This window comes from Equus caballus, chromosome 7 (genome assembly GCF_041296265.1).
Source record: "Equus caballus isolate H_3958 breed thoroughbred chromosome 7, TB-T2T, whole genome shotgun sequence".
NCBI lineage: Eukaryota > Metazoa > Chordata > Mammalia > Perissodactyla > Equidae > Equus > Equus caballus.
In genome coordinates this window covers 21,036,685-21,059,355 of record NC_091690.1, presented here as the reverse complement: position 1 = coordinate 21,059,355, position 22,671 = coordinate 21,036,685, and the positions used below count along the sequence as shown (strand labels likewise).

The following is a 22,671-nucleotide window of genomic DNA, read 5'->3' as shown; positions in this document are numbered from 1 at the left end:
CGGCAAATGTATACAAGAAAAGACCACAGGCCCAACTATCCTCCTAGTACCACTCTCACCGGCAGACTACTTTACCTCGCAGAGAGCTTATTTAAAGAGTTGAACGTCTTCTTTTTTTTACCTTTATTCCCTGTAAGTTTCTGGCTTCTTGTTTGCATTTCAGCAACTCCTTCTGCAAACCAAATATAGTTAAATCAGATGGTAGCATCTGGGTTGCTTCAGAAGCATTACCTCATTCTGTCAGTAAGAACACAAAACTCAGATAACCATTCTAAAAATTAACCCTCTACTGAGGCAGAAAGCCAGTCTGGTCTAGTAAACAGTACAGGCTGACCCACACAAACAAGAATAGGACCCATTCCATTCTTTCCTGAGGCACCCGGACTCAGCTGCCCAGGTAGAGAAGAGTCTTGCCGAGAAAGAAGATCCCAGACATTCCCACGGGCCCCCCTTCCCATATTTAGCAATCTTCATGGCAGGAACACTTAAACATAATAATCTAAATCCCTCTCACTGAAAAATATATGTCATATCTTAATATGTCTATCCCCAATGTCATTAAATAATTATCTCAGTTTTTAATATTCAGCAAAGGGTTAGAGTGCTTCTGATTCTCCAAGAGGGTATTGTTCTTTATGGACTAAATAAAAACACACGTAGCACAATAATGAAATATTCACAATAATGAAATGAAAAATGAAATAATGAAGTAATTAAACTTACAATAGATTAAATATATGTGTATGATTGTCACTAGGAAAGAGATTTTAGGAGAGGGACACCCATAACCCAGACCCCACTCCCTTCTTTACCTAATGCATCACATCAAGGTTTGGAATTAACATGTCTAAAATGGGGATTCTTAACCTGGACTCTACTATGGGCTGGAAAGTTATTCAAATAAAAATTCAAGTCAGTGAGTGTGTGTCCATGCACTTCGCATATTTCTGGGGAGAGGGTTAATGGCTTTAGTCACTTACGACTTCAAAAAAGTCAAGACCCACTAACCTAAAAGGATTCTGGGAAGTATTCATTAAAAAAAGACCATATTGGACTATAGTTAATAATACTGTACTGTATATTTGAAAATTGCTAAGAGAACAGATCTTAACAGTTCTCATGACAGGAAAAAAGATTTGTAACTATGTGTGGTAATGGATGTTAACTAGACTTACTGTGGTGGTCATTTTGCAACATATACATCTATCAAATTGTACACTCAAAACTAATAGAATGTTTTATGTCAGTTATGAAAAAAAGACCATACTGATATTAGATCCATTTTTTATTTTAATTGAAAAAGAAAAACAAGGAAAGATTTCAAACATATAGAAAAGTATAACCAATAATGATACAGATACCTATTACTCACCACCAAGATTAAAAAGATGTTACTTTTTTGCCATATTTAGGACATATCTCTCTTTCAATTACAGACGTAATACAGATACAGCTAAAGTCCCAAGTCAGCATCCCTTCCCCTGTCCCCATTAGCATTCTGATGCTGGTGGGTAACATTCCCTTAATTTTTTTCAAAGGGTAAAATGTGCACGTCCTGACATACCTTTAGGTCCTGATTCTCCTCCATACTCTGATCCAGACGACTTTGGATTATAATCTGAATATAAGGCAAAAAGAGAATGCCATGAAATTCAGAGGCCATTCATTCAAGAGATATTTATAGAGTACTTACTAGATGCCAGCCCTGTGCTGTGGATACAAAGAAAAACAGGAAATAGGGGAAGCACATGCCCAGCCAGGGTGGTGCAGATAGATGAATCTGGATAAAGTCGGGAATGAGTATGTGTGTGCTGGGTGCAGGGGTTGGGCAAGGGGAAAGAGAAATGGCAAGAGATGAAGTTGGAGAGGAAACAGGGGCCAGATCATGAAAGACCATGAAGGCAACGGAGAATCCATAAAAAGTTTTAGGCAAAAGGATGACAAAATGAAGTTTGCCTTGAAGGTAAATTATTCTCGCTATTTTACAGAAAATAAATGAGAGGAGGACAGGAGAGGCATCAGGAAAACCAGTTAGGAGGCTGAGAAAATACTGAAGACCTGAATTAAGGTAGTGGCTGTAAGAAGGGAGAAAACTGGATAAAGATATTTAAAAAGTAAACTGACAAAACTTCGTGACTAATTGGATGTAGAGGGAAGGGTCAAAAGGATTAAAGGATGATATTCAGATTTCTGTTTTGCGTATTTGAGTAGATGGACAGTGCTAACAAACAGAATCGAAAAGGACAAGCAGGGCCAGCGCAGTGGCGCAGCAGTTAAGTGCGCACGTTCTGCTTTGGCGGCCCGGGGTTTGCTGGTTCAGATCCTGGGTGCGGACATGGCACTGCTTGGCACGCCATGCTGTGGTAGGTGTCCCACATATAAAGTAGAGGAAGATGGGCATGGATGTTAGCTCAGGGCCAGCCTGCCTCAGCAAAAAGAGGAGGATTGCCAGTAGTTAGCTCAGGGCTAATCTTCCTCGGAAAAAAAAAAAAAAAGGAAAAGAAAAGGACAAGCAGTTTTGGTGGTGGGGAGAGAAGGAAGAGAAAAGTTGTTTAATTTAGGACTCATTGAAATTGAGATGCTCATGGGACATATAAGTAGAGGTAATCAACCAGCAGTTGCACACTGCATATACAAATCCAGCACTCCATAGACAGAGCTGAGCTGGAAATAAATATTTGAGAGGCAACATCTGAATCAGATGGGAAGTGAATGAAGCTATGAAGGTGAATGAATAAGACAGAAGAGGGCCCAGAGTGGGACCCTGAGGAGCACCAACATTTAAGGTACAGGCAGAAAAAGATAAGCTTCAAAGGGGACCTGAATGTAAATTCTATGAGGACAGGGTCTTAGGTCTGTCTTGTCATTGGCACAGCTCCAGCACCTTGAAACAGTGCCTGGCACATAGTCACCACTCAATAAATATTTGTTGATGAAAGAAAGAAAGAAGGAAGGAAGGAGACAGAGAGAGAGAGAGAAAGAAAAAAAGAAAGAAAGGGTAGTTAAAGATACATGAGGAAAACCAGGAGAGTTGGAGTCAGGGAAGAGAGCATTTCAAGAAGGCATGGTAGGGGGCCAGCCCGGGGCATAGCGGTTAAGTTTGCGCACTCCACTTTGGTGGCCCAGGGTTTGCAAGCCCGGATCCCAGGTGCAGACCTACACACTGTTCATCAAGCCATGCTGTGGCAGCATCCCACATACAAAATAGAGTAAGATTGGCACAGATGTTAGCTCAGGGCCAATCTTCCTCACAAAAAAAAAGAAGAAGAAGGCACGGACATGTGTATGGTGATGGATGGCAATTTGTCTTTGGGTGGTGAACATGATATAAACACAGAAATCAAAATATAATGACGTACACCTGAAATTTATATAGTTATAAACCAATGTTACCTCAATAAAAAAAAAAGAAGGAGGCACAGACAACAGTGTCAAATGCTAAAAATAAAATACATAAACCAGATTATTTAGTGTCTAGTCGGAAAAGAAGGGGCTCACCAATTGTTCCTCAGGATTGACTCCTGGTTCACAGAGGGCCAAGGGCCTCTCCTGTTCATCTTCAGGTAGGGATCCATTGAGGAGTAAGGCCTGAATAACCACAAAGGCAGAAGGAAACTTAACTCCCATCAGATGACAGAGGCTAGAGTTTGGCTTGGTAAACTCATTCCAAATTGAAAGCACAACCAGGCTTCCTCTAGAAATCTCCTTGGTAAGTTTTGATCCCTAGACACCTCCAATTGCTCATCTCGGGTCTATCTGGGGTTCCTTTTGTCAGGCCCCTGCTCTCGGTTTCTCTCATCTTTCCAGATGCACCTGAATCCTCTGCGCCAAGGCTCCTTGGCCCCGAAAAAAATGTAAAAATAAACTCTCCTTTCAGAAGTGACGTTTCCAACCAGAGCTGTTCAAACTGAACTGTACCGGCTAGAAAGTGAACTAAAAGCAGTGTGGCATTATCTTGGTTTAGAAAAGTTTATCACAATGAATTATTTGGAATACATTTGGCATATTGACTTCGGTTTTTTAAATTTTTGTTTGCTTTAATAATTCTGCATTTTTACTCTCAAAAGCAACCTGGATAGAACAAGAAGGAAAACATATTTGCAGAGACACGTCTTCATTTCAACTCTTCACACTAGGCTTTGTTTTTATTAGAATATGGGGGGGCGGGTGAAGATTTACCCTGAAGCTAAGGAAGCTGAAGCCTCAGAGCTCCCCCCATGCACTGTCCCTTCCAAGGCCCTACATCTAATATTGTGTTCCTAATCTGTAATCCTATTGTTAAAGAAGGCCCCGAAAATCGTCTATTTTAGGACTCACAAAACTTGGATCTACCCCTGCAGGTAGGTATTACGAGATCTATCAGTTCAGTGAAAGATTTAAAAAGTGTCCCCGTTTTATATCACGACATTTTCTCAATCCAATCAACAAGATGAGTTACAGAGGTTTAATCCTGTCGCAAGTGAGAGAACACAAATTACATCACAAACGTTGGTATATGAAAACAGTTTAAAATCCAGCCACTGGTTGGCCTACTAAGCACTGATTAATAATAAGATTTTAGTAAAACAAATTAACTTGATTATCCCATGGAGTTGTAGCAAGAGGTATAGACAAGTATAAGAAGCCAAAGGGGGCCTGGCCCTGTGGCCTAGTGGTTCAAGTTCCACACGCTCTGCTCCAGTGGCCTGGGTTCACGGGTTCAGATCCAGGGTGCAGACCTACTCCACTCACCAGCCACGCTGTGGAGGTGTCCCATGTACAAAAGAATAGAGGAAGATTGGCACAGATGTTAGCTCAGGGCTATCCTCAAGCAAAAAAAAAAAGAGGAGGCTTGGCAATGGATGTTGTTAGCTCAGGGTGAATCTTCCTCACCAAAAGGAAAAAAAAAAGCCGCCACAGGGCTACAGGTTGCTAAGGGAGGGCACGTTACAGAAATACCGACTCTACAGGCAGTGTTCAACGGGCTCTAACTAAGGCATACTAATAAGTCAGAAATCCTGGATGTGGCTTAGCATGCAACTTGTTCATCACTGAAAGAGTTAAGCAGCCCAGTGGATGCTGTGAACCCCATTGTATTCTATAATGGAACTGAATTCTCATTGTTATCATGTGGCTGCGAATTAAAACTCCTCTGTTTGCAGGGAATATTAGGATGCTGACTTTCTGCCTGTAGATTCTCTTCTTTTTCTGTCTAATCTGCCATCGGATTTCTCCCAGGCTGAAAAATGCAAACCCAACTGAAAGCCAATTGATGGATATCTATGCTCACATAATGCAAATGATCCTGGGAAAGACCTGGTTGGGTGGAATCCCAAAGTTCCCCACGCTTTCACACCTCCTACTAAAGGACAGCACACAAAAAACATTCCATTAATTAAAACCATTCCTTAATGGGGTGGCAGAAAAGGGATCTAAAAGGCAGACATTTTAAAAATACAGAGCAAATGGGGGAAAATCAACAACTCTCCTTGGGAATGTTTAGGCAGTAAACACTCCTACAACCCTCCTCAGTGCCTGGGGCATATATTATGCAAATTGTTTTACCCCAGCACCAATCCCCTTTTCTCTTTGGGAACCCTTTGTGTCCGCACCCTGTTGCTGGCTGGCTGGGAGCACGCCCTCCACCGCCTGCCGGCTGCCAGAGCCACTCACATAATGTGGGCTTTGTTTACGTGTCCATAAATATTTGACAATTCAGAAGCAGTGCAGTTCCTAGCACAAAAAGAAAAGAATATTCCTAGGCAATTTCAGGGTCATCAGCACTCCACACGGGCTCCCCTAAAAAGGGACAGATGCACAAAGACAGAGGACTTGGGGGGTCGATTGGGGTAGGAACTAAGCCAAGTGGGTCAAACGGCCTCTGGGGGAGATTTGCTGAGCTGGCACTGAAGGTATAGGAAAACCTGAAGGGCTCTGTGGCTCGAGGAAAAGTTCTTCTACCTGATCACCGTGGTCAGCATCCATTTGCAAATGCAGCGGGACTGAGCTGAATCCCTCAGCTAGACTCAAATGGAAACCTGCGGCATTACTGGCTCTTCCACCCCTTTTGCTGAAGAATTTCTAGGAGAAAATCCCTGACTCTTCACAGTGCCATTCTTTGGTGAACGTTGCAATGGCAGGTCTGCAGCTGCAGAGAGGGGAGAAACCCACCTATGAAGCCAAGAGCCAGAATAAGGCTTTGTAGGGGTCAATAAGGGCTCCCAGGCTTGCAGAAATCCTAACAGCTGTGCTATAAAAAGAGTCCATAAAGTCCATTTAAGAGTGCCTACATAGAAGGAACTTTCTGCTCATTGTATACTACTCCCTCCATCTAAACTCCCCATTCAACTCCGACCTCATAGACAACTCAGTTTATTTTCAGCTGATACTAGTGGCTTAAGAATAATAATCAACTGGTGCACCAAAGACAAACTACAAGGGAGAGAGCTACCTGTAATCCTGATATCATTTTCTTGGCTTCCTCCATTTCTTTTTCTAAGTGTTCTTGTTGTTCCAACAGCTGTTCTTCCCATGAAGTCTCCAGATAGGTTCCCGGGCTGCCCGGTCGCCAGTCGCGGGATAATGGAGAGTCTGTCTCCTCTGCAAAATGAAAGGAAGGAGTAGAGTTCATGTTGAACAAAAGTGAGGTTCCAGCAGAAAGTGTTCACAGTCCTCTGCGTTCATAGGTTCAGGTCACCTGCCTTCTGAACTTGTCCTCGTTGCAGAAACTGGACTCTCCACCAGGGGGGGGTTGTGAGACATAAAGAAACCATTCTTAACTCCAGGCTCTGGAGAGCAACACTTACTCTGTCCGGGACATCTATCCTCTGTAGAATCTTTAGGAAGCAGTAAGACTCCCTCTTTGGGAGTCTTGGTATGGGACACACATTTTACTCTTAATTCTCCAGAACTGGCATTCCCAGAGCTTGATTCTGCCAGGTACCAAGAGGGGAGCTGTCAGGTGCAATGAAAACAAAATTCCTGTTTGTTGCTCTGGAGCTTCAGAGGGGAGACCTCAACTCAACCTTCCTTTGGCCATTCTGTCATAACTGAACCCTGTCACATTTAAGTTGTGTAAATCACACAGGAAACAAACCAGTAAAAGCACACTCGCACAAATTGTTGGATCTCTCTCAGGTTTTATTTTCCTACCCTTATAGTCTCTTTGCTCTGATCTCATTCATAAGAATGAATATAAGTACACTCCTTCAGGGTTGTCGGGAAGATTAAATGAGATAACTTACATGCAGGGGTCCGTGGTGCCTGGCCCAGAGCAGGCACTCAATAAATGCTCTCCGTCTCCCTCCCCAGGGTCCCATGGTTACCGACTCAGTAACATGACTGACACTTTGGTACTAACACCAGGGCTAGAGGGGGAGCAGAGCAAGAAAGAATTTAACTCCAGTTTTTCTTCTGAGGGCTTCGGTTTCATTCATCCCTCATAGGTGAACAAAACTCTATCTAAATCACGTGCTTTGCCTCTTCCGTGCTTCCCTCTGTGTTTATGCAAGAAAAAGCAGAGTGATTGAGACAGAAGAAGAAGTCGTCTAAACAAAGGGAACTCTCTGTGGTCCCTTCTGTGGTCCTCATACCAGGCCTGCTGTAGACCTGCTCTCTACCGTATGGTCTCACAGACACCTCAGCTCCTACTACGTATTCCTGGCCCCAGTTTAAGTTAGGAAGTACTGAAATGATCTGTATAACACAGAAGTAATAAAACTGTTGACTTGACTAAGGCTTCTGACGGTCCCAAAGTCATTTCCTAATTTATAGCAGCCAGCTGATGAACAGCCTGTCTATGCTGCTGCAGAACTTTTGACAACCAGGACATCAGAAGTGACATTCTGTAAGAGGATAACCACACGAGTTGGCTCCAAAGCATTAGAGTCCTCTAGAACTGACGCCGCACGCACAGACTATGCAGAGGGAGAAGGCCAGGGAGCTAACAGGTAGATAGTCAGGACCCCTAAACTCTTCAAGCCGAGGGCTGTTTCTTGAGCCAACTAGGCAGGCTGAGAAATAGTACCTGTTCTGTTCTCTATTCCTTCAGAGGGAATAATCACAAAATCTGCCTTCTCTTCTGACTGGGTTATAATGGATTCGCTCTTTGCACTGTGGATAGGACTGGGTGAAGTCAGGCTGTGATCAAAAGAAAAGAAAGAGAAACAATTATTATGAACACTTGTTTAGAAGCCAAACTTTTCATAATTTATCCCCGAAAAATGTTCTTATTAATCTTACTCCTATTGCCTAACACAGAACCCCAATAAGAACAAATATTTGTCGAATGAATGAATATGAACTGATTGAATGAATGAAATGTACATTGAATGAATGAATGACCCAGTCCTAGGAAGCCTTTTCCACAACAAGGCTACCTTTAAGCCTAATTCATTGAAAAGAGATTGATCAGAAGTATGGGTAATCTAGCATTTTAAAGAACTCCAAGTTTGGTGTTGTTTGGTTGGGTTTTTTTTTTTTACTTACCACCACCACCATCCCTGGGCCCAAGTTCAGAGACTGATGACTTCATGTCTTAGTAGCTTTGGGAGCTAGAAGGAAAATCTACTTCTAATACATTGATCTTTCACAGACACAAGCAATACCAGCAGAGTAATCATGACAGATCAGCTCTGGGCAGATCCCAAAGGAGGGGGCAGTGTGGAGGGTGCCTCACGGGGTAGAAATCGCTGGAGTGTGAACAGTGTCAGGCTGAGCAAAGGGGCAGTGATATATTAACAAAGCTAGGATGTGATAAGGAAAAGGCTAATACATCAAAAGGGGAAAAGACCCGTTAGGGGATGGTAAAGGTTTACTTGATTTACTCCCATCAAACAGTTATTTACATCTCTGCCACAGTATTTCAAATTGTCATCAGAAACTTCATGACAGTTCTTGAGTTATGCTATAACTACTAGCCTTGGAAGGAATTGTTCAGATTTTTAGGAAAGTGGAATTTTAAGTCTCCAGAACAACAGCAAATCTACAAGACAAGATGGGAATGTAAGGCCAATGCTTCCACCCAAAGAGCCCTTCTTTGCATCACACCTTGAGAACATCAGCACCGAAACAATCTCAGGGGCTGTGGGGTCTGCAGACCCAGCTCCCTCTCAGGAATTCTTTCCAAATCCATCACCCAGACAACAGTGAAAGTGTCTAGGATTCACTGACCCACTTAATGTGCCCCCGAAGTCTCCCAGGCTAATCCTCACAGCCACGATCAGGAGTTAACATTTTGTCTTCCTAGAAACCAGTAAAAACAAGAGCCAAGCACCATGGAGGTAGCCAGAGATTTTAAACCCTCTGAAGCAGCCTGAGGACCAGCGTTTCATCTTCCTCACTGTCCAGAGTTTAAGGGCTTGGTAGGAATGACTCCAACTAGTAATACATTCTCACCCCTATTAGAACCTCAGAAAAAATTTCAAAGTTTTTTGCTTCTTCAAATTAAAGAAAGTCACTTAACCATATCTATAGATCTATAACCCAAACAGGCAAGAGAGGTGGAAAGCAGCAAGAGGTGGTATTTAGAAAAGATAACTGCTTTATAGAACTCTCTTATCCATCTTTCATCACTTAGGCAATCTGACTTACAGACCAATATGCATTAGCTGCTGGAAAAGCACTAGTCTAAGGGTACTATGTCATTTATAAGAACAGATTTACGACTGTTCAGACCTCAGCATTGGTCTTCTTACAGAAATAGGGATCCAAGTGCAGAGATGCCTGCAACGGCTGCTCCTCTTTGGGAAATAATCAGACAACACTTTCTCAGCTGACAAGGTGCTATGGTTGTCATGTTCCACTGCCTGCATTTGGCTGGACCACGGTTGGCATGTGTGAGACGAAGGCGGGTGGGGTGGGAGGAGTAGTGTGAACCTAGGATGCTGGAAAACTGCTTTCCTAAAAGCAGAGACGCATGCTTAGCTCCACCTTCTCCCTCCTAAGTGAGCTGTCGCCCATATAAGGGCAAAAGGAGGCGGATGTCTGCATATCCAACCCCACTGGGGGAGTGGCAGAGCAGCCAAAGGAAAACAACATTTCCCTTTCTTGAATTGAGGCTGCCAGTATGTGAGGCCACAGAGAGGTAAGACGGTGAAACTAGATGGCCAGGTCAAAGGATGAAGGACCTGAGGAAGAAAAATCCTGAGGCACAGGTCAGAGCAGGCATCACGGCTGCCTCCCCAAGAACCTCACTGGATGAGGATGGGGCATTAAAGCCTCTGCCTCAAGTCAGAGAAAAGTATTTTAATGCTAATTAATTATATCATTTAGGCTCTCCTTGATTAGCTTAAAAACCCTATTTTATAAACAGGTAATCCCCTACTTCCCATCATAATCCTCTCAAGTCAGGGAACAACAGATTGCAAATCAGGTCCCCGTGATACGTTTCTTAATTCTCACAGGTGTAACATCTCTCCAGTCTTAACTTATTAGACAGGCAACCCCCAGCTAGATACTTCCATATTAGTCAAATCAATTTTTTTTAAATGAGTAATGAGTGATAAGAAAGAGAGTCCTTACCCCCCTTCCCCCAAAAAGAGAGTCCTGTTCTCTCCTTGTCTCCCTTAGCAGAGACAAGACAGGGTAAAGTGCCACTCCTCCTTCCCTATGCTGGCTCCACCGTCCGAAACCCACTGTCTTTTATAGTGCTAACCCCAGGCCAGCAGCCTGTTCTCCCTAGTATAGCGCCCCCACCCATCCCCCTCTGTCTCTGGCCAACAGAATGCTCAGTCCTGGCCCTGCTCCCACCCATGCCCCCCACCTCCAAAGCCAAAGTGGCCTCAGCTCACCATTTGACTTGCGTCCCTCCCATGGTCCCCCTCCTGGCTCCGGCTTCAGCAAGCCTGCTTCCCTGGGTGAAGCGGGAGGCTGAGAGTCACAGCGCTCCCAAATTCGGGCATGTCTCCCCGCGCTGGGGCCCGAAGAACGACTCTACGGGCAGGCCAACTACCAGAGCTGCTTGCCCCTATCGCGGGAGAGAGTAGGAAGGACAGAGAGGCAGGCGTCACGGCCCCAGGGACAGGGATGCTCCCGGGTCTGAGGCGCGCTGTCCCGGCGGCTCAGACACTGCAGCAGCCTGGCCTCGGCGGAAGCTGCCTCCCCTCGCGGGCTGCGGGTCCCTGGCAGCGGCATCGTGGTCTCCGCGGCCGCGCGGCTCCGGGCATGCTCCCGGGCGCAGGCATCTCAACCCATCTCCGACCGGGGGCAATGATCCCGCGGCTCCAGCTGCGCGGTCGAGTCGGGGCGGCGAGCGTGCGGACGATCCCGGCTCCGCGCCGCCTCCCTGGTCCCTCCCTCCGCTCCCTTCTCTTCCCCTCCGCCCCCCTCCCAGGCTGTCACATGCGGCCAGGCAGCGCCGGGCTCGGACCCAGGCGGACGCGCGGCGGGCCGGCCGAGCTCTGGGCAGGGGCAGGGCGAGGGCGAGGGCGAGGGCGGGGGTCACGGGCGGGGTGGGGCAGGGGAGGGGCCGCCGTTCCGCAGAATCCCGAGGAGGGTCTCTGGTCCTCGTCCTAAGAACCCCAGAACTGAAAACGCTGCCTTCTCTACTCTGACCCTTCCCTTCGTGGACAACGAGGTCGGGGCAGGTCTATCCTGGCTCCTTACGGGAGGGACTCTTCCCCGGAAACCCGTCGACCGCCTATCTCCTCCCACCTTCCCCTCGGGCGTTTCATGTGTTCTTTTTTTCCCAACTAAGGATCATTTTGCTTGGACACAGTGAGAGGCTGGCCCGAGGCTGGTCTACGTAGGAAGCAACAGGAGCGCTGGATTTCGCCAGGATGTCTCGAGGAGCAGGGGGAGAGGATTAAACACCGGGGCTATCTTTCCTATCTTCTCATCCCCGGGTCTCCTGGCCTTCATGGGTCACCGGGCCATTAGGTGGGCTTCCCCTGAGGAAGGGAATGGGTGGGCAGAATGTTCCAGAGCCTGCTGGGTCCCAGGGAGCTCACCGAGGTAAAGGCAAGGTGCTGACCGAGCATCCCAGAGAGGTGAGTGAGGAGTGGGGCTTAGAAGAAAATGACAAAATCAAGAAGCAGTGAAGGACAGAAAGGGAAATGCAAACTATTCTCTGACCCCTCTCCTGGAAAACTGTCACGGTCAGCCCACTGCAGCCCCATTTCCAGTGGATCTCTAATTCACTCTCTCTCTCTCTCTCTAACTCTGGCAGGCACCAGAGGAGTCAAAGGCCTGTACCCATGCAAGAAGCAACAGATCTCATCATACAATGAAACATCCTTTGATTCTGTACCAAGTGATAGTCTCCACAGCAAGCAAGGAAGAAATGGCTTAGATTCGTATTGAAAACACACCTATTGCTTAACAAGTACAGGTTTTCCTTCTGGGGTCTTCAAACTGGATAGGGGTGATGGTTGCACAACATTATGAAAGTACCAAATGCCACTGAATTGTACACTTTAAAATGATTAGTGGTTAATTTTATGTTGTGTGAAATTTATAAACAAAAAAGCACATCTATTAGATATGAAAATTAAAGGAAACTGCATAAGGTTACCAGTATATTAAAACACTGGAAAGAATTCCATGTGACCTTGATAAATTAGAAAATGGTCCATCAAACTAAGATGGAATTTCATGAGGAAAAGAAATCATAAGAAGAAAACAAATACACATAAGATATATGTAAGACAAAGAACAATTAGGCTTAACAAGAACAGACTAAACTGGGTTGGGGTAAGAGAGAAAAGGTCGTAAGAGCATAAATTAAATGTGACTCAGCAATGAAATGAAGTTAGTAAATAAGCTAACATGATCTGGGGATGTGTTTACAGGACCATGATTTACATGAGCCAGGAAAGCAGTCTTTTTCTGCCACTGCACTTGGCATTGATCAGGCTTTCATTAGAGCACTTTGTCCTGTTTTGGTCTCTGCATTTGGCTCTAAGGGATATAGACAGCCTTTCAGCTAGAGTCACAAACATCATTGGCCCACTCAAATGCATACTAATCTGCCACAATTCCCAGCCCTATAAATGAAAGTTGGAAACATTTTAATGCTCTCAGACAACTCTGCCCCATTTTTTCTCTAGTTTTATACAGCTTCTCAAGACATAACTTAGAGTTACACTCAGGCGCAAAGACAATGCAGTAAAACTAGCTCTCAAAAACAATGGCAGCTGAGACGCATTGGGCTGGAGGTCACAGTCACGCCCCCACGTGGACACAGCTAAGCACTGGCACTGGGGCTCTGCACAAAGCTTCCTTATGTGGGAAATTTACCAACACCCCACCCCACCCTCCCGCCAGCACAAAACCGCAAGGCAGTGCTGAAGGCTCCCCTTTTAAAGCCAAATACAAACTGAGGGAAAGAGAAAGGGCTTAGGAGCCTTACTGCCTGCTGTGTTGCTGCTTGAAACCGAGAACCCTGAGAATCCCCAGGAATTCAGCTTTTAGCCAGGACTGTAGTGGAAAGAATCTGAGGCCACAGTTACCTGGAGCAGCTGGACTCAGACGGGGACCTTTGCTGCCCTTCGTACTGCTGCACCAGGGCTCGCACGCTCCAGTACGGATTCTCAATCTCCTCGTCCATGCTGCTGTTCCTAAAGTCAGGGGGCACCAGCAAGGAGAGGGTGTCAGTCTTTCAGTTCAGGCCAACTCAACAGGTACTGATAGATAGCCCCTCTGAGCACTGGAAATAAGATGAATAAGGCAAGCCCCTGCCTTGGAGACACTTGAAAACTAGTAGGGAAGAGAGACATAAAAACAAGTAATTTCACCAATCTTTGCAACACCTCAGGGTCATGCTCTCTCTCACCAGACACACAACCCCCAAAGTGTTTCCTGCATGACTCTCCAGAACAGCTTGGCCTTTAGGATACATTAGGTAGAGACTCCCCAGATGTACTGGACCACTGCTCCCACATATCTCCCAGTGAAGAAGACACATACTGAAAATTCTGGGCACCAGAGCAAAAGATTACATATATGATTTCTTTACTTTCTGCTAAGTACAAAATAAACACTGCTGTAAAAAGGGCTTTTCTTTTGGAGCGCCCTCTCCAACCTCCACTCCATGCTCTTTTCTGCAATGTGGAGCTGTTTAGGTGATATTTCCACCCACTGCATCATTTAAGAGGAGAAATATCAGAGAGAAGGACAAGTTTCCATCCCTCGCCTCTACCCTTACCTCTGTCTGTATCGAAAGACATCGCGTCCTGACCGTGACATATCATGACACACATCGGCCAGAGCGGCAGCTGCTCCCTGGGCCACGGCAGTGGCACAGTGTGGCTGGTGACTCTGCAGAGGGGCTCTGGAGTCCCGTCCTTGGCTCACCGTCCTACTTGAGCCAGGTTTGAAATGAGCTGCCAAGGCAAGAACCAGCCTCATGATAGACTTCAGGTTTCCTTCCACAATATCTGAGGGGCAGAACAGACCAAGAGGTCCTAAGAAGGAGGCAGAAGGCTGAGGACTTACTCATTTAATACGTATTTGCTAGTGACACAGGTAAACAAGGCAGTTAGACCTCTGTCCTCACACGGCCACATTCAACAGGGAGAAAGAAGACTTAAAAGCAATTCCAATAAAGCACAATAACGTGTTATGGTAGGAGAAGAACAGGATTCTTTGGGAGCTTAGAGTAGAGGCATCTTGTCTAGTCTAGAAGGCTCAGGGAAGGATTTCTAGAGGAAATGAGTTCTAAACTGAGACTTGGTTGATTGAAAAGTGGTTTATCAGATGAGGGAAGACAAGGTAAAGGGTATTCCAAGAAGAGGGGACAGCAGGCATGAAGAGGTGAAAAAGAGCATGACCTACTGGAGCTGTGCTGTCCAATAGGGGAGCACCAGCCACATGTGGCTACTGAGCCTTAAAAGGTAGCTATATTCTGAAGTGAAGTGTGCCATAAGCGTAGGACTTAGCGCACAAAAAAATAGAACTAAGAAATCTCATTAGCCTTAGTACAAAAAATAGAATGCAAAACATTTCCTTCATAGTTTTTTATATTGATTACATGTTGAAATAATATTTTGGGTTAAATAAAATGTTATTAATATTAATTTCATCTTTTTTTCAATGTGACTGTTAGAAATTTTTAAGTTACCTATGTGAATCATATTATATTTCCATGGCACAGTACTGTGGTAGAACTGAAAGAAGTTTGGCAGAGCTAATGCTCAAAGTGCAGGGAGAGAGGGTGAAAGATGAGGGGGGTGAATCAGAGGTCAGGTCATAAAGGGCATGGTAAGCCACAGGAAGGACCGTGGAGTGCATCCTAAGGGTCCTCGGATACAGAGGACTGGCATAAGCAAATGTTCTCTTAGAAAGATCGTTCCGGCTGCAGTGTGGAGAGCAGACAGGAAGGGAAAAAAATTGATGCAGTGGGACTAATTAGGAAGCTGTTGCACTTCTCCAGGTAAAAGACAATGATGCCCTGAATGGCAGTGTTCCCTCAAAATAGCCGACTTTAATGGGCCAGATCCCCAAGCCCACTCCTCATGGGGACCAGATCGGAGATATTATGACATTCTAAATTTTGCCCTAGAAAAAAAGACGAATGCAGGCAGAAGACAATGGGATAGGTCTGGTGAAAGTTAATGTAAGGAAATGGGTAATATTCTATTTTTTTTAGTTTCAAAGCCTTTTAAATATGCAAGGCTTTGAGAAGGATTGATTGATACCTTCTACAGGGTACTGTCAATGGTGAGTATCTGCCCCACTGAATAACCCCAACACAGAGAACACCAATAATCCAAGGTGAAAGGAGGGCTCCCTCCTGGCCCCATTCTCATCAGAGCCATGGGCAGGCAGGCCCAGACACTGAAGCTGAAACAGAACCACATTACAACCTATTCTAGAGAAATAGTAAGAAGACTAGGGAGCCTCTGCTCTCCAAGGACACCTACACGATTTCTTCCTCGTAGCTTGAGCTCAAAATGGATTGAGAAGTGTCCTCTTCTGGCCTTGTGGCTATAGGAGAGGGCACGTGCAGAGGTCACAGAGCCCATTTCACCCTGCCTGGAATGTTCTGTGATGTCCAAAAAAAAAAATGGTATAAAATATTTTCATTCTGGAAAACTAGTTAGAAAAAAATATAGACTATTATGATTTGAAAGAATTCTTGGTCAGGAAACCCTAGGAACTTGAAAGGCATACTCTACAGTAGTCCCCTTATCCACGGTTTCAGTCAGCCTCAGTCCCAAAATACTAAATAGAAAATGCCAGGAATAAACAATTCATAAGTTTTAAATTGCATGCCATTCTGGTAGCATGATGAAATCTCAGGCCATCCCGCTTTGTCCTGCGTAGGAAGCTACGTCACAATACCTACGTCATTCACCTCACTTCATCTCATCACGTAGGCATCGTATCATCTCACGTCATCTCAAGAAGGGTGAGTACAGTACAATAAGATATTTTGAGAGACAGAGACCACATTCACATAATTTTTATTACAGTATATGGTTATAATTGTCCTATTTTATTATTAGTTATTGTTCTTAATCTCTTATTGTGCCTAATTTATAAACTGAACTTTATCACACGTATGTATGTATAGGAAAAAACACAGTATAGATAGGGTTCAGTACTATCTGCAGTTTCAGGCATCCTCTGGGGGTCTTGGAACGTATGCCCTGCTGATAAGGGGGACTATTAGATCTTCATTTTTGATAACTTAAATGAGATATTCTAAAATTAAAATCCAAATTTTGTAATCTCTTCTCTATTAATTTTCCTACACACACTCAAGTAAACCTTTATTTAATGAAAATGAATAGAGAACTTCTATCTCCACCCGGGTTTCCAAAACACTCAGATTTTGATAATAGTTTCATCCCAAGAGGATAACTTTCTTTATGGAGAAGTGATATGAGGTCATGGGCCTGATCCTACTCCTGTCTACCCAGAACCCTCAGCTACACAACTGATGGTTCTTCTGAGGGTGGCAATCATCAGTTAAAGCTGAATGTAGTCATATGTACAACGACGGATAAAAACTAGACTATTGGGGGTAAACACGATGCAGTCTAATACAGAAACTAATATGTAATCATGTGTATCTGAAATTGCACAATGTTATAAACCAATATGACCTCAATAAAAAAAATTTTTTTTTAAAGAATATAACCTAAAGAAAAAGAAAAAGAAAGTTGAGTGTACGCATGCACCAAGGATGGGATGAGGCACTGACCTTTAGCCGATGTCTGGTGCATACGAATCTTTTTGGAGGCCACAAACTGCAGCACTTTCTCCACATTATTCTTCATCTCCTGTTGGTTACTCGGACTCAGCTGTACCCCACTCAGCTTTTCTCCTGCTGTTAGAAGACAGAAAATATACGAAGTTATAGGAAGGAAACTATCAAAGTTTCATAGTACCCAGACAGACAGTAAGGCATTATTTGATGTAAACACTAAGATTATATATAAATACGCAAGTGAGTTAAGCCTTGGTGTTTGTAACTTGGATGGGGAATAGGAAAATGAAAGCCTTTTGAAGGGCCTTAAAATTTTCACATCTACTCCCAGGGGCCTCTGAAGTTACTGTGTGGATATTCATTCATTCAACAATATTCATCGAGCACCCACTGTGTGCCAGGCACTGTTCTGGACACCAGAGAAACAGCAGTGAATAAGACAAAGGCCCTTCCATCACAGAGTTTATATCTGCAGGGATGACAGATGACCAGGTTAACAAGTAAATGTTTAATCCAATTCCAAGTAGTGATAAATTCCATGAGGAAAAACAAAGAGTGATCACAGCCTCTCTGAGAAGACATCTGAACAGAGACTTGAATAAAGTAAGAGATGCTAAGATTTGGGGAGGAAGCATTCCAGACTGAGGAACCACAGGTACGAATCCCAAAATGGGAATGAGCTCAGGTTATCTGAGGAACAGCAACAAGACCAGTGCTGCTGGAATGGAGACAGCGAGGAGTCGAGTCCTAGAAGGCAGAGACATATGCAAGGCCAGGTCCTGTGAGGTTCCGTGGACCAGAGTAAAGAGCCTGAATCATCTTCTAAGTGTAATGGGTAGCTAGTGGAGAGTTTGAGGCAAGAGAGTCACCTGATTTTATTTATGTTTTTAAAAGTTGATTCTGTGTGGACATAGATTATTTGGAGAGGAAACAGGGAGATTAGTTAGAAAATGAAAAGAGTCAAGGCAAGAGATAACGATGGTTTGGGCTAGAGTGGAAGAGGCTGACAGGTGAGAAGTCAGATATCAGATAAATTTTTTTGTCTTTTCCCCCCCAAAAAACTAGAAGAACACAAGTAAGTCCTATTCTAAGTCAAGAGAGGTTCTTTGTTAGGTGATTGCTTTTTTTTTTTATTTAATTTTTTTATTGAGACAACATTGGTTTATAACATTATATAAATTTCAGGTGTACCAAGTTACAGGTAAATATTTGATATAAAGCAGACAGCACCTGTGAAGGACTGGATACGATATAAGAGGAAAAGAGAATAATTAAGGACGGCTTCTAAGTGTTCTGCATTAATAGGGTAAATGGTACCATGATGTGTTACATGAAGAAACCTGGAGGATAAAGGGATTCACAGGGAGAAGGAAATCAAAAGTTCTGAGTAGGACATGTGAAGTCAGAGCTGCAGTGTAGACATCCAAGGAGAGATGGTGACTAGGAAGCTGATATTCATGTCTTCAATTCAAGGAAGAGTTTAGGGCTAAGGATACAAATTAGGGAAGAGATCACTTAGGGATAGGGTATACACAAGGGCAGGACTGACCCTGGAGAACTTCAACATTTAGAGGTCAGGACGAAGGAGAACAGGCAGCAAAGCAAACAGGAGAAGCCAGCGGGGAAGGAGGAGGACGGTAAGTCCACAGGGTCCTGGGAGCCACGTAAAGCAGTGTGTGAAGCAGGAGGGAGGGATCACCTGGGGCAAGTTCTACCGTGAGTACAACGAGGACTGAGGCCCAGCCACTGGATTTGACAGGGCGGAGGCTGTGACCTTGAGGAGAGCAGTTTCAGTGGAGTAGTGGGAGCAAAAGCTCAAGGGAAGAATGGGAAATAAGGTAGTGAATTCAGGGAGTTTTTTCATATAGCAAAGTCACAAGAGAATCCAGCATTTAAGAACCTGGCTTTTGCTTCAATTAAGAAAAAAAAGAAAGGAAAAAAGAATTTGGGTTTTGGGAGAATAAGAGTACACATTCATATTGCTTGTATATGCACACAATATCTCTGAAAGAAATTCAGGAAACTGCGAACACTGGTTGCCTCCAGAAAGTACAAGGAGCTGACAGAGGGACATAGGTGGAAAAAAGGCTTTTGACTTTATATCTTTTTATACCTTCTGGATTTTCTACCTGATTATATTTTCAAGTACAATCTATTCAAATAAGTGAAAATTTAAATGTTTAAAATGAGCTTTGGAATTAAAGCAGATCTAGTTTTGTACCTCTGCTTTGCCACTTATAGTTATGTGACCTTGTAAAGTTGCTTACCTTTGTAAACATCACAAAACAAGAAAGACACTAGTACTCATATCACACCCATATCATAACTCAATCAGTCAAAGTAGCATGCTTAGCAAAATGCTTGATATATTCTAAGTGCTCAATGAATTTACTTATTCTTATAAATCCTCTCTTTTAAGCTTGTTTCCTAAAAATGGGGATAATATTATGTTTTTTAAGAGTTGATGATTAAATGAAATTAAACAAGATAGAAAGTGTTCAATAAATGGCAGCTACTATTAGTATTACCATTGTTATTTTCATTAAAAATGAATACTTTGATGAATCCATGAGCTGTCCCAGTGAGGTACTCATGGATAGGCTGCCTGTAGCAAACCCGGCTTCTTCCATACAACTTACAAGCCCCACATCCCTCAAGGACTCTAAGCAAGGTCAGCTGACTAATATAACAATAAATGTTTGAGTAACTATTATGTGCCAGGCACTTGGGTAAGAGTGTGGAAACAAACAAAAAATTATACTCTACCTTCCCTTAAAGAGCTCAGTCTATATAGGAAAGATAAGTAAACAATTACCATTTGGTGAATGGTAATAATATTATAATTATAGAGCCATAGACAAATGCAATAGAAATAAGGCTGTGGTACCATCTAATAAGAATGGCCAGCAACAACTCCAGGGCTTCAAGAGAACAAGCCCTTTCATGAAGCATTATGGTAGTGAGTATCACAGAGGGGTCCTTTTGCTGGTAACACACCTTTTTGCCTGGCTACTACTTCCTTTTCCAGCCTTGGTTTAGACATCAATTCATTTGGTAAGCTATCCTTGAACCCCTAAGACTGGGTTGGGTGTCCCCCCGTATGCTTCTATCTGTACCTACCCCATCAGAGTAAACACATTAATGGAACTGACTTCATTTTCCAGTCTTTCTAAATAGATTGGGAGACTCTTGAGCATAGACGGTGCTCATCCTCATATTCCCAAAGCATAATACAGTGCCTGGCACACAGTGTTTAGTGACTAATAAATAAATGAATTAACCTTGGGCAAGTATTTTAAATCTGCTCTACTTCCATTTCCATATATTTTAAAGAAGCAGCAATCTGCTGTGAAGGACATATGGAGGATAAAGAAGGCCATGTTCTGGTTTAAGCTAGCATCAGTGTCCAGGGCCAACTGACCAACAATTTCGATGAGATATGCCAGGATCACCCCATCCCGAAGATCCTGTCGCAAGTCCTGTACCGGCTTCACCGCTGGCCTCTTCTTGAGCTGTGCATTCACCCAGGCCACGTATGCCTGCAGCTGTTGCTGGAAAATGAAGGGTGGAAATAAGGGAAATGTTACATATTATTCTTATCCTCTACCCTGCACCCTCTAAGGCAGCATTTGAGATAGAGCTATAGTGAGCAATCCATATCCAGAGGGAGGAGGAGGAGGTTTTAAGGAAGAAAAGAAGAAGGATGGTTCAGACATGGAACATGTTCTAAAATTTTCTAGTTTTATGATAGTCTCCAGAGATGAGCTAACCTCTGACTTGGGTGGCAGTGTAGACACAGAGAAGCAGATGAGTGTTTCAATGACTACAACACCTGCTTTCCCTGAGTTTTGCTCTGTTGACCAAGGATGAGGGCCGCGCCCAGAGCCACAGCCAATTTTTGGGTGTCATGACTGCTGCCAGCAACCCATCGCGCTTCTCAGGAACAATCACTCATGTTCTGTATGCACAATGGACTGTGACACTCCTAAGAATTGATCTTGGGGAACCAGGAATAAACAGTAAACCAAGCTCAGAACCGCCTCTCCCATCTCTGCTTTCTTCACAATGAGATTTAACTGAAATCATCTCACAGTCAACCCAATATTTATTCTCCTGAGCCCATAATCCTGGGATTGCTACAGAGTTAGTTTTAATCTGTGCTTTATACTGTCAAAGAGGATCAAGCTACCTAAAACCTGCACAAAAAAGGAAAAAGAAAGGCTATGGTGAGCCGTGTTCCTGAAGACTTGTGGGGCAGAGCTGTATTTTCATTTATTTTCAGACAAAGCTAGGGCTCAGTATCATCAGAAGCCTGTTAGGCCCAGGCAAGGATGTATAAGTCATCCTTACATATTCCATTTTGTCTCTTAAACACAGCTTGTATTCAGGTGTTTATTCTGATTATTTGGTCTGAAGACGGGCACTAAATATCAAAATAGCACATGAACAATGTCATAGTACAGGTAGCAGTTCTGTCTAGTTTCTGTAGAAGCCCAAGACTCTGAACCTAAAAATTAAGTTCAAGGGCTAATGGTATTAAATTATAATTTGGTTAAAGTACAGTTGATTTCTAAGCCCCAAGTACTTCCTTAATGAAATGATGCTGGAAATTACTCACTGGTTGCTTCCTGAGCTTAAATTAAATCTTATTTTCTCTCTATCAATTTGTGGGGATAAATATAAAGTCCTTTGGAAGACAGTACCAAGGCAACAATCTATCAGATACTGATACACTACAGGAAATGCAATGATGAGCATGGGGTGGGGGGAGAAATCTAGTATTTATTGAGTACGTACCATGAACTAAACACTATTTTTAGTGTTTTATACAAGTTTTAATGAATAATTGAATGTAATTGGAACAGGGCCTGCCACACAATTGATGCCTACTAAATGGTCATTAGTATTTTCATCATTATCCTCTTCTACTTCAGTTCTCACAAAAGCATTGAAGGGTTGGTATCATCTCCATTCTATGGATGAGGGTCAGAGAGATTATGTAACTTCTCCAATGTCCCCATAGCTAGGACATAGCAGACCCGGTACTGAAACTCTGTAAATGTGGTCCAGGCTTTTACAAAGGGCCTTTCGCTATCCAACTCACTCCATAGAATAGAAGTGGCTGCACCTTCTGCTTAACATGGGCCAGACTCTCATCCAAGGTCTGCTCCCACTACACGGTCAAAGCCTGTGTGAAGCAGCCAGGCAAAGGGCACCTCCACAGTAAAGCACTCTGCTCTGGGGGAAAGGAGTTAAGACCCGAAAAGGCATTAAGGGTAACAGCTGGAATCTAATTACCTGGCTTATGTATAAAACTCCTGTCCAATCTCCCTGTATTTACTATCACCCTCAACCCACCCTCCACAGATTCCTGTTTAAAATCCTTCACTGACCCCTCATTATCAAGATAAAATCCAATCTCCTTAGCTGCATTTAAGTCCGTCAAGCACTAGCCCTTGCCTCTTCTCCAGCTTCACTCACCCCTCTCCCATTTGCCGCCCTAGGTTTCAGTTTGTCCAAACCATGTGCACTGCCCCAAA

At 43.8% G+C, this 22,671-nt stretch overlaps 1 protein-coding gene across 5 annotated transcripts in view; it reads right to left on the bottom strand.

Moving 5' to 3' along the window:
- The window catches only part of DIXDC1 (DIX domain containing 1), a 69,348-nt gene that overhangs the window by 19,364 nt on the left and 27,313 nt on the right, over nt 1–22,671 (bottom strand). For 4 of the 5 annotated variants that reach the window (XM_070273606.1, XM_014741242.3, XM_001501796.6 and 1 more), the window contains 9 exons: nt 20,553–20,682; nt 17,126–17,251; nt 14,123–14,354; nt 13,428–13,535; nt 8,006–8,118; nt 6,431–6,579; nt 3,499–3,588; nt 1,565–1,618; nt 122–172 (listed from right to left, as the gene is read on the bottom strand). In XM_070273606.1, the coding sequence (XP_070129707.1) occupies nt 122–172; nt 1,565–1,618; nt 3,499–3,588; nt 6,431–6,579; nt 8,006–8,118; nt 13,428–13,535; nt 14,123–14,354; nt 17,126–17,251; nt 20,553–20,682 (1,053 nt within the window). Of the gene's footprint in view, nt 1–121; nt 173–1,564; nt 1,619–3,498; nt 3,589–6,430; nt 6,580–8,005; nt 8,119–10,769; nt 11,609–13,427; nt 13,536–14,122; nt 14,355–17,125; nt 17,252–20,552; nt 20,683–22,671 lie in introns of those variants that run through there. The other variant, XM_003365333.5, reaches the window with a different exon arrangement.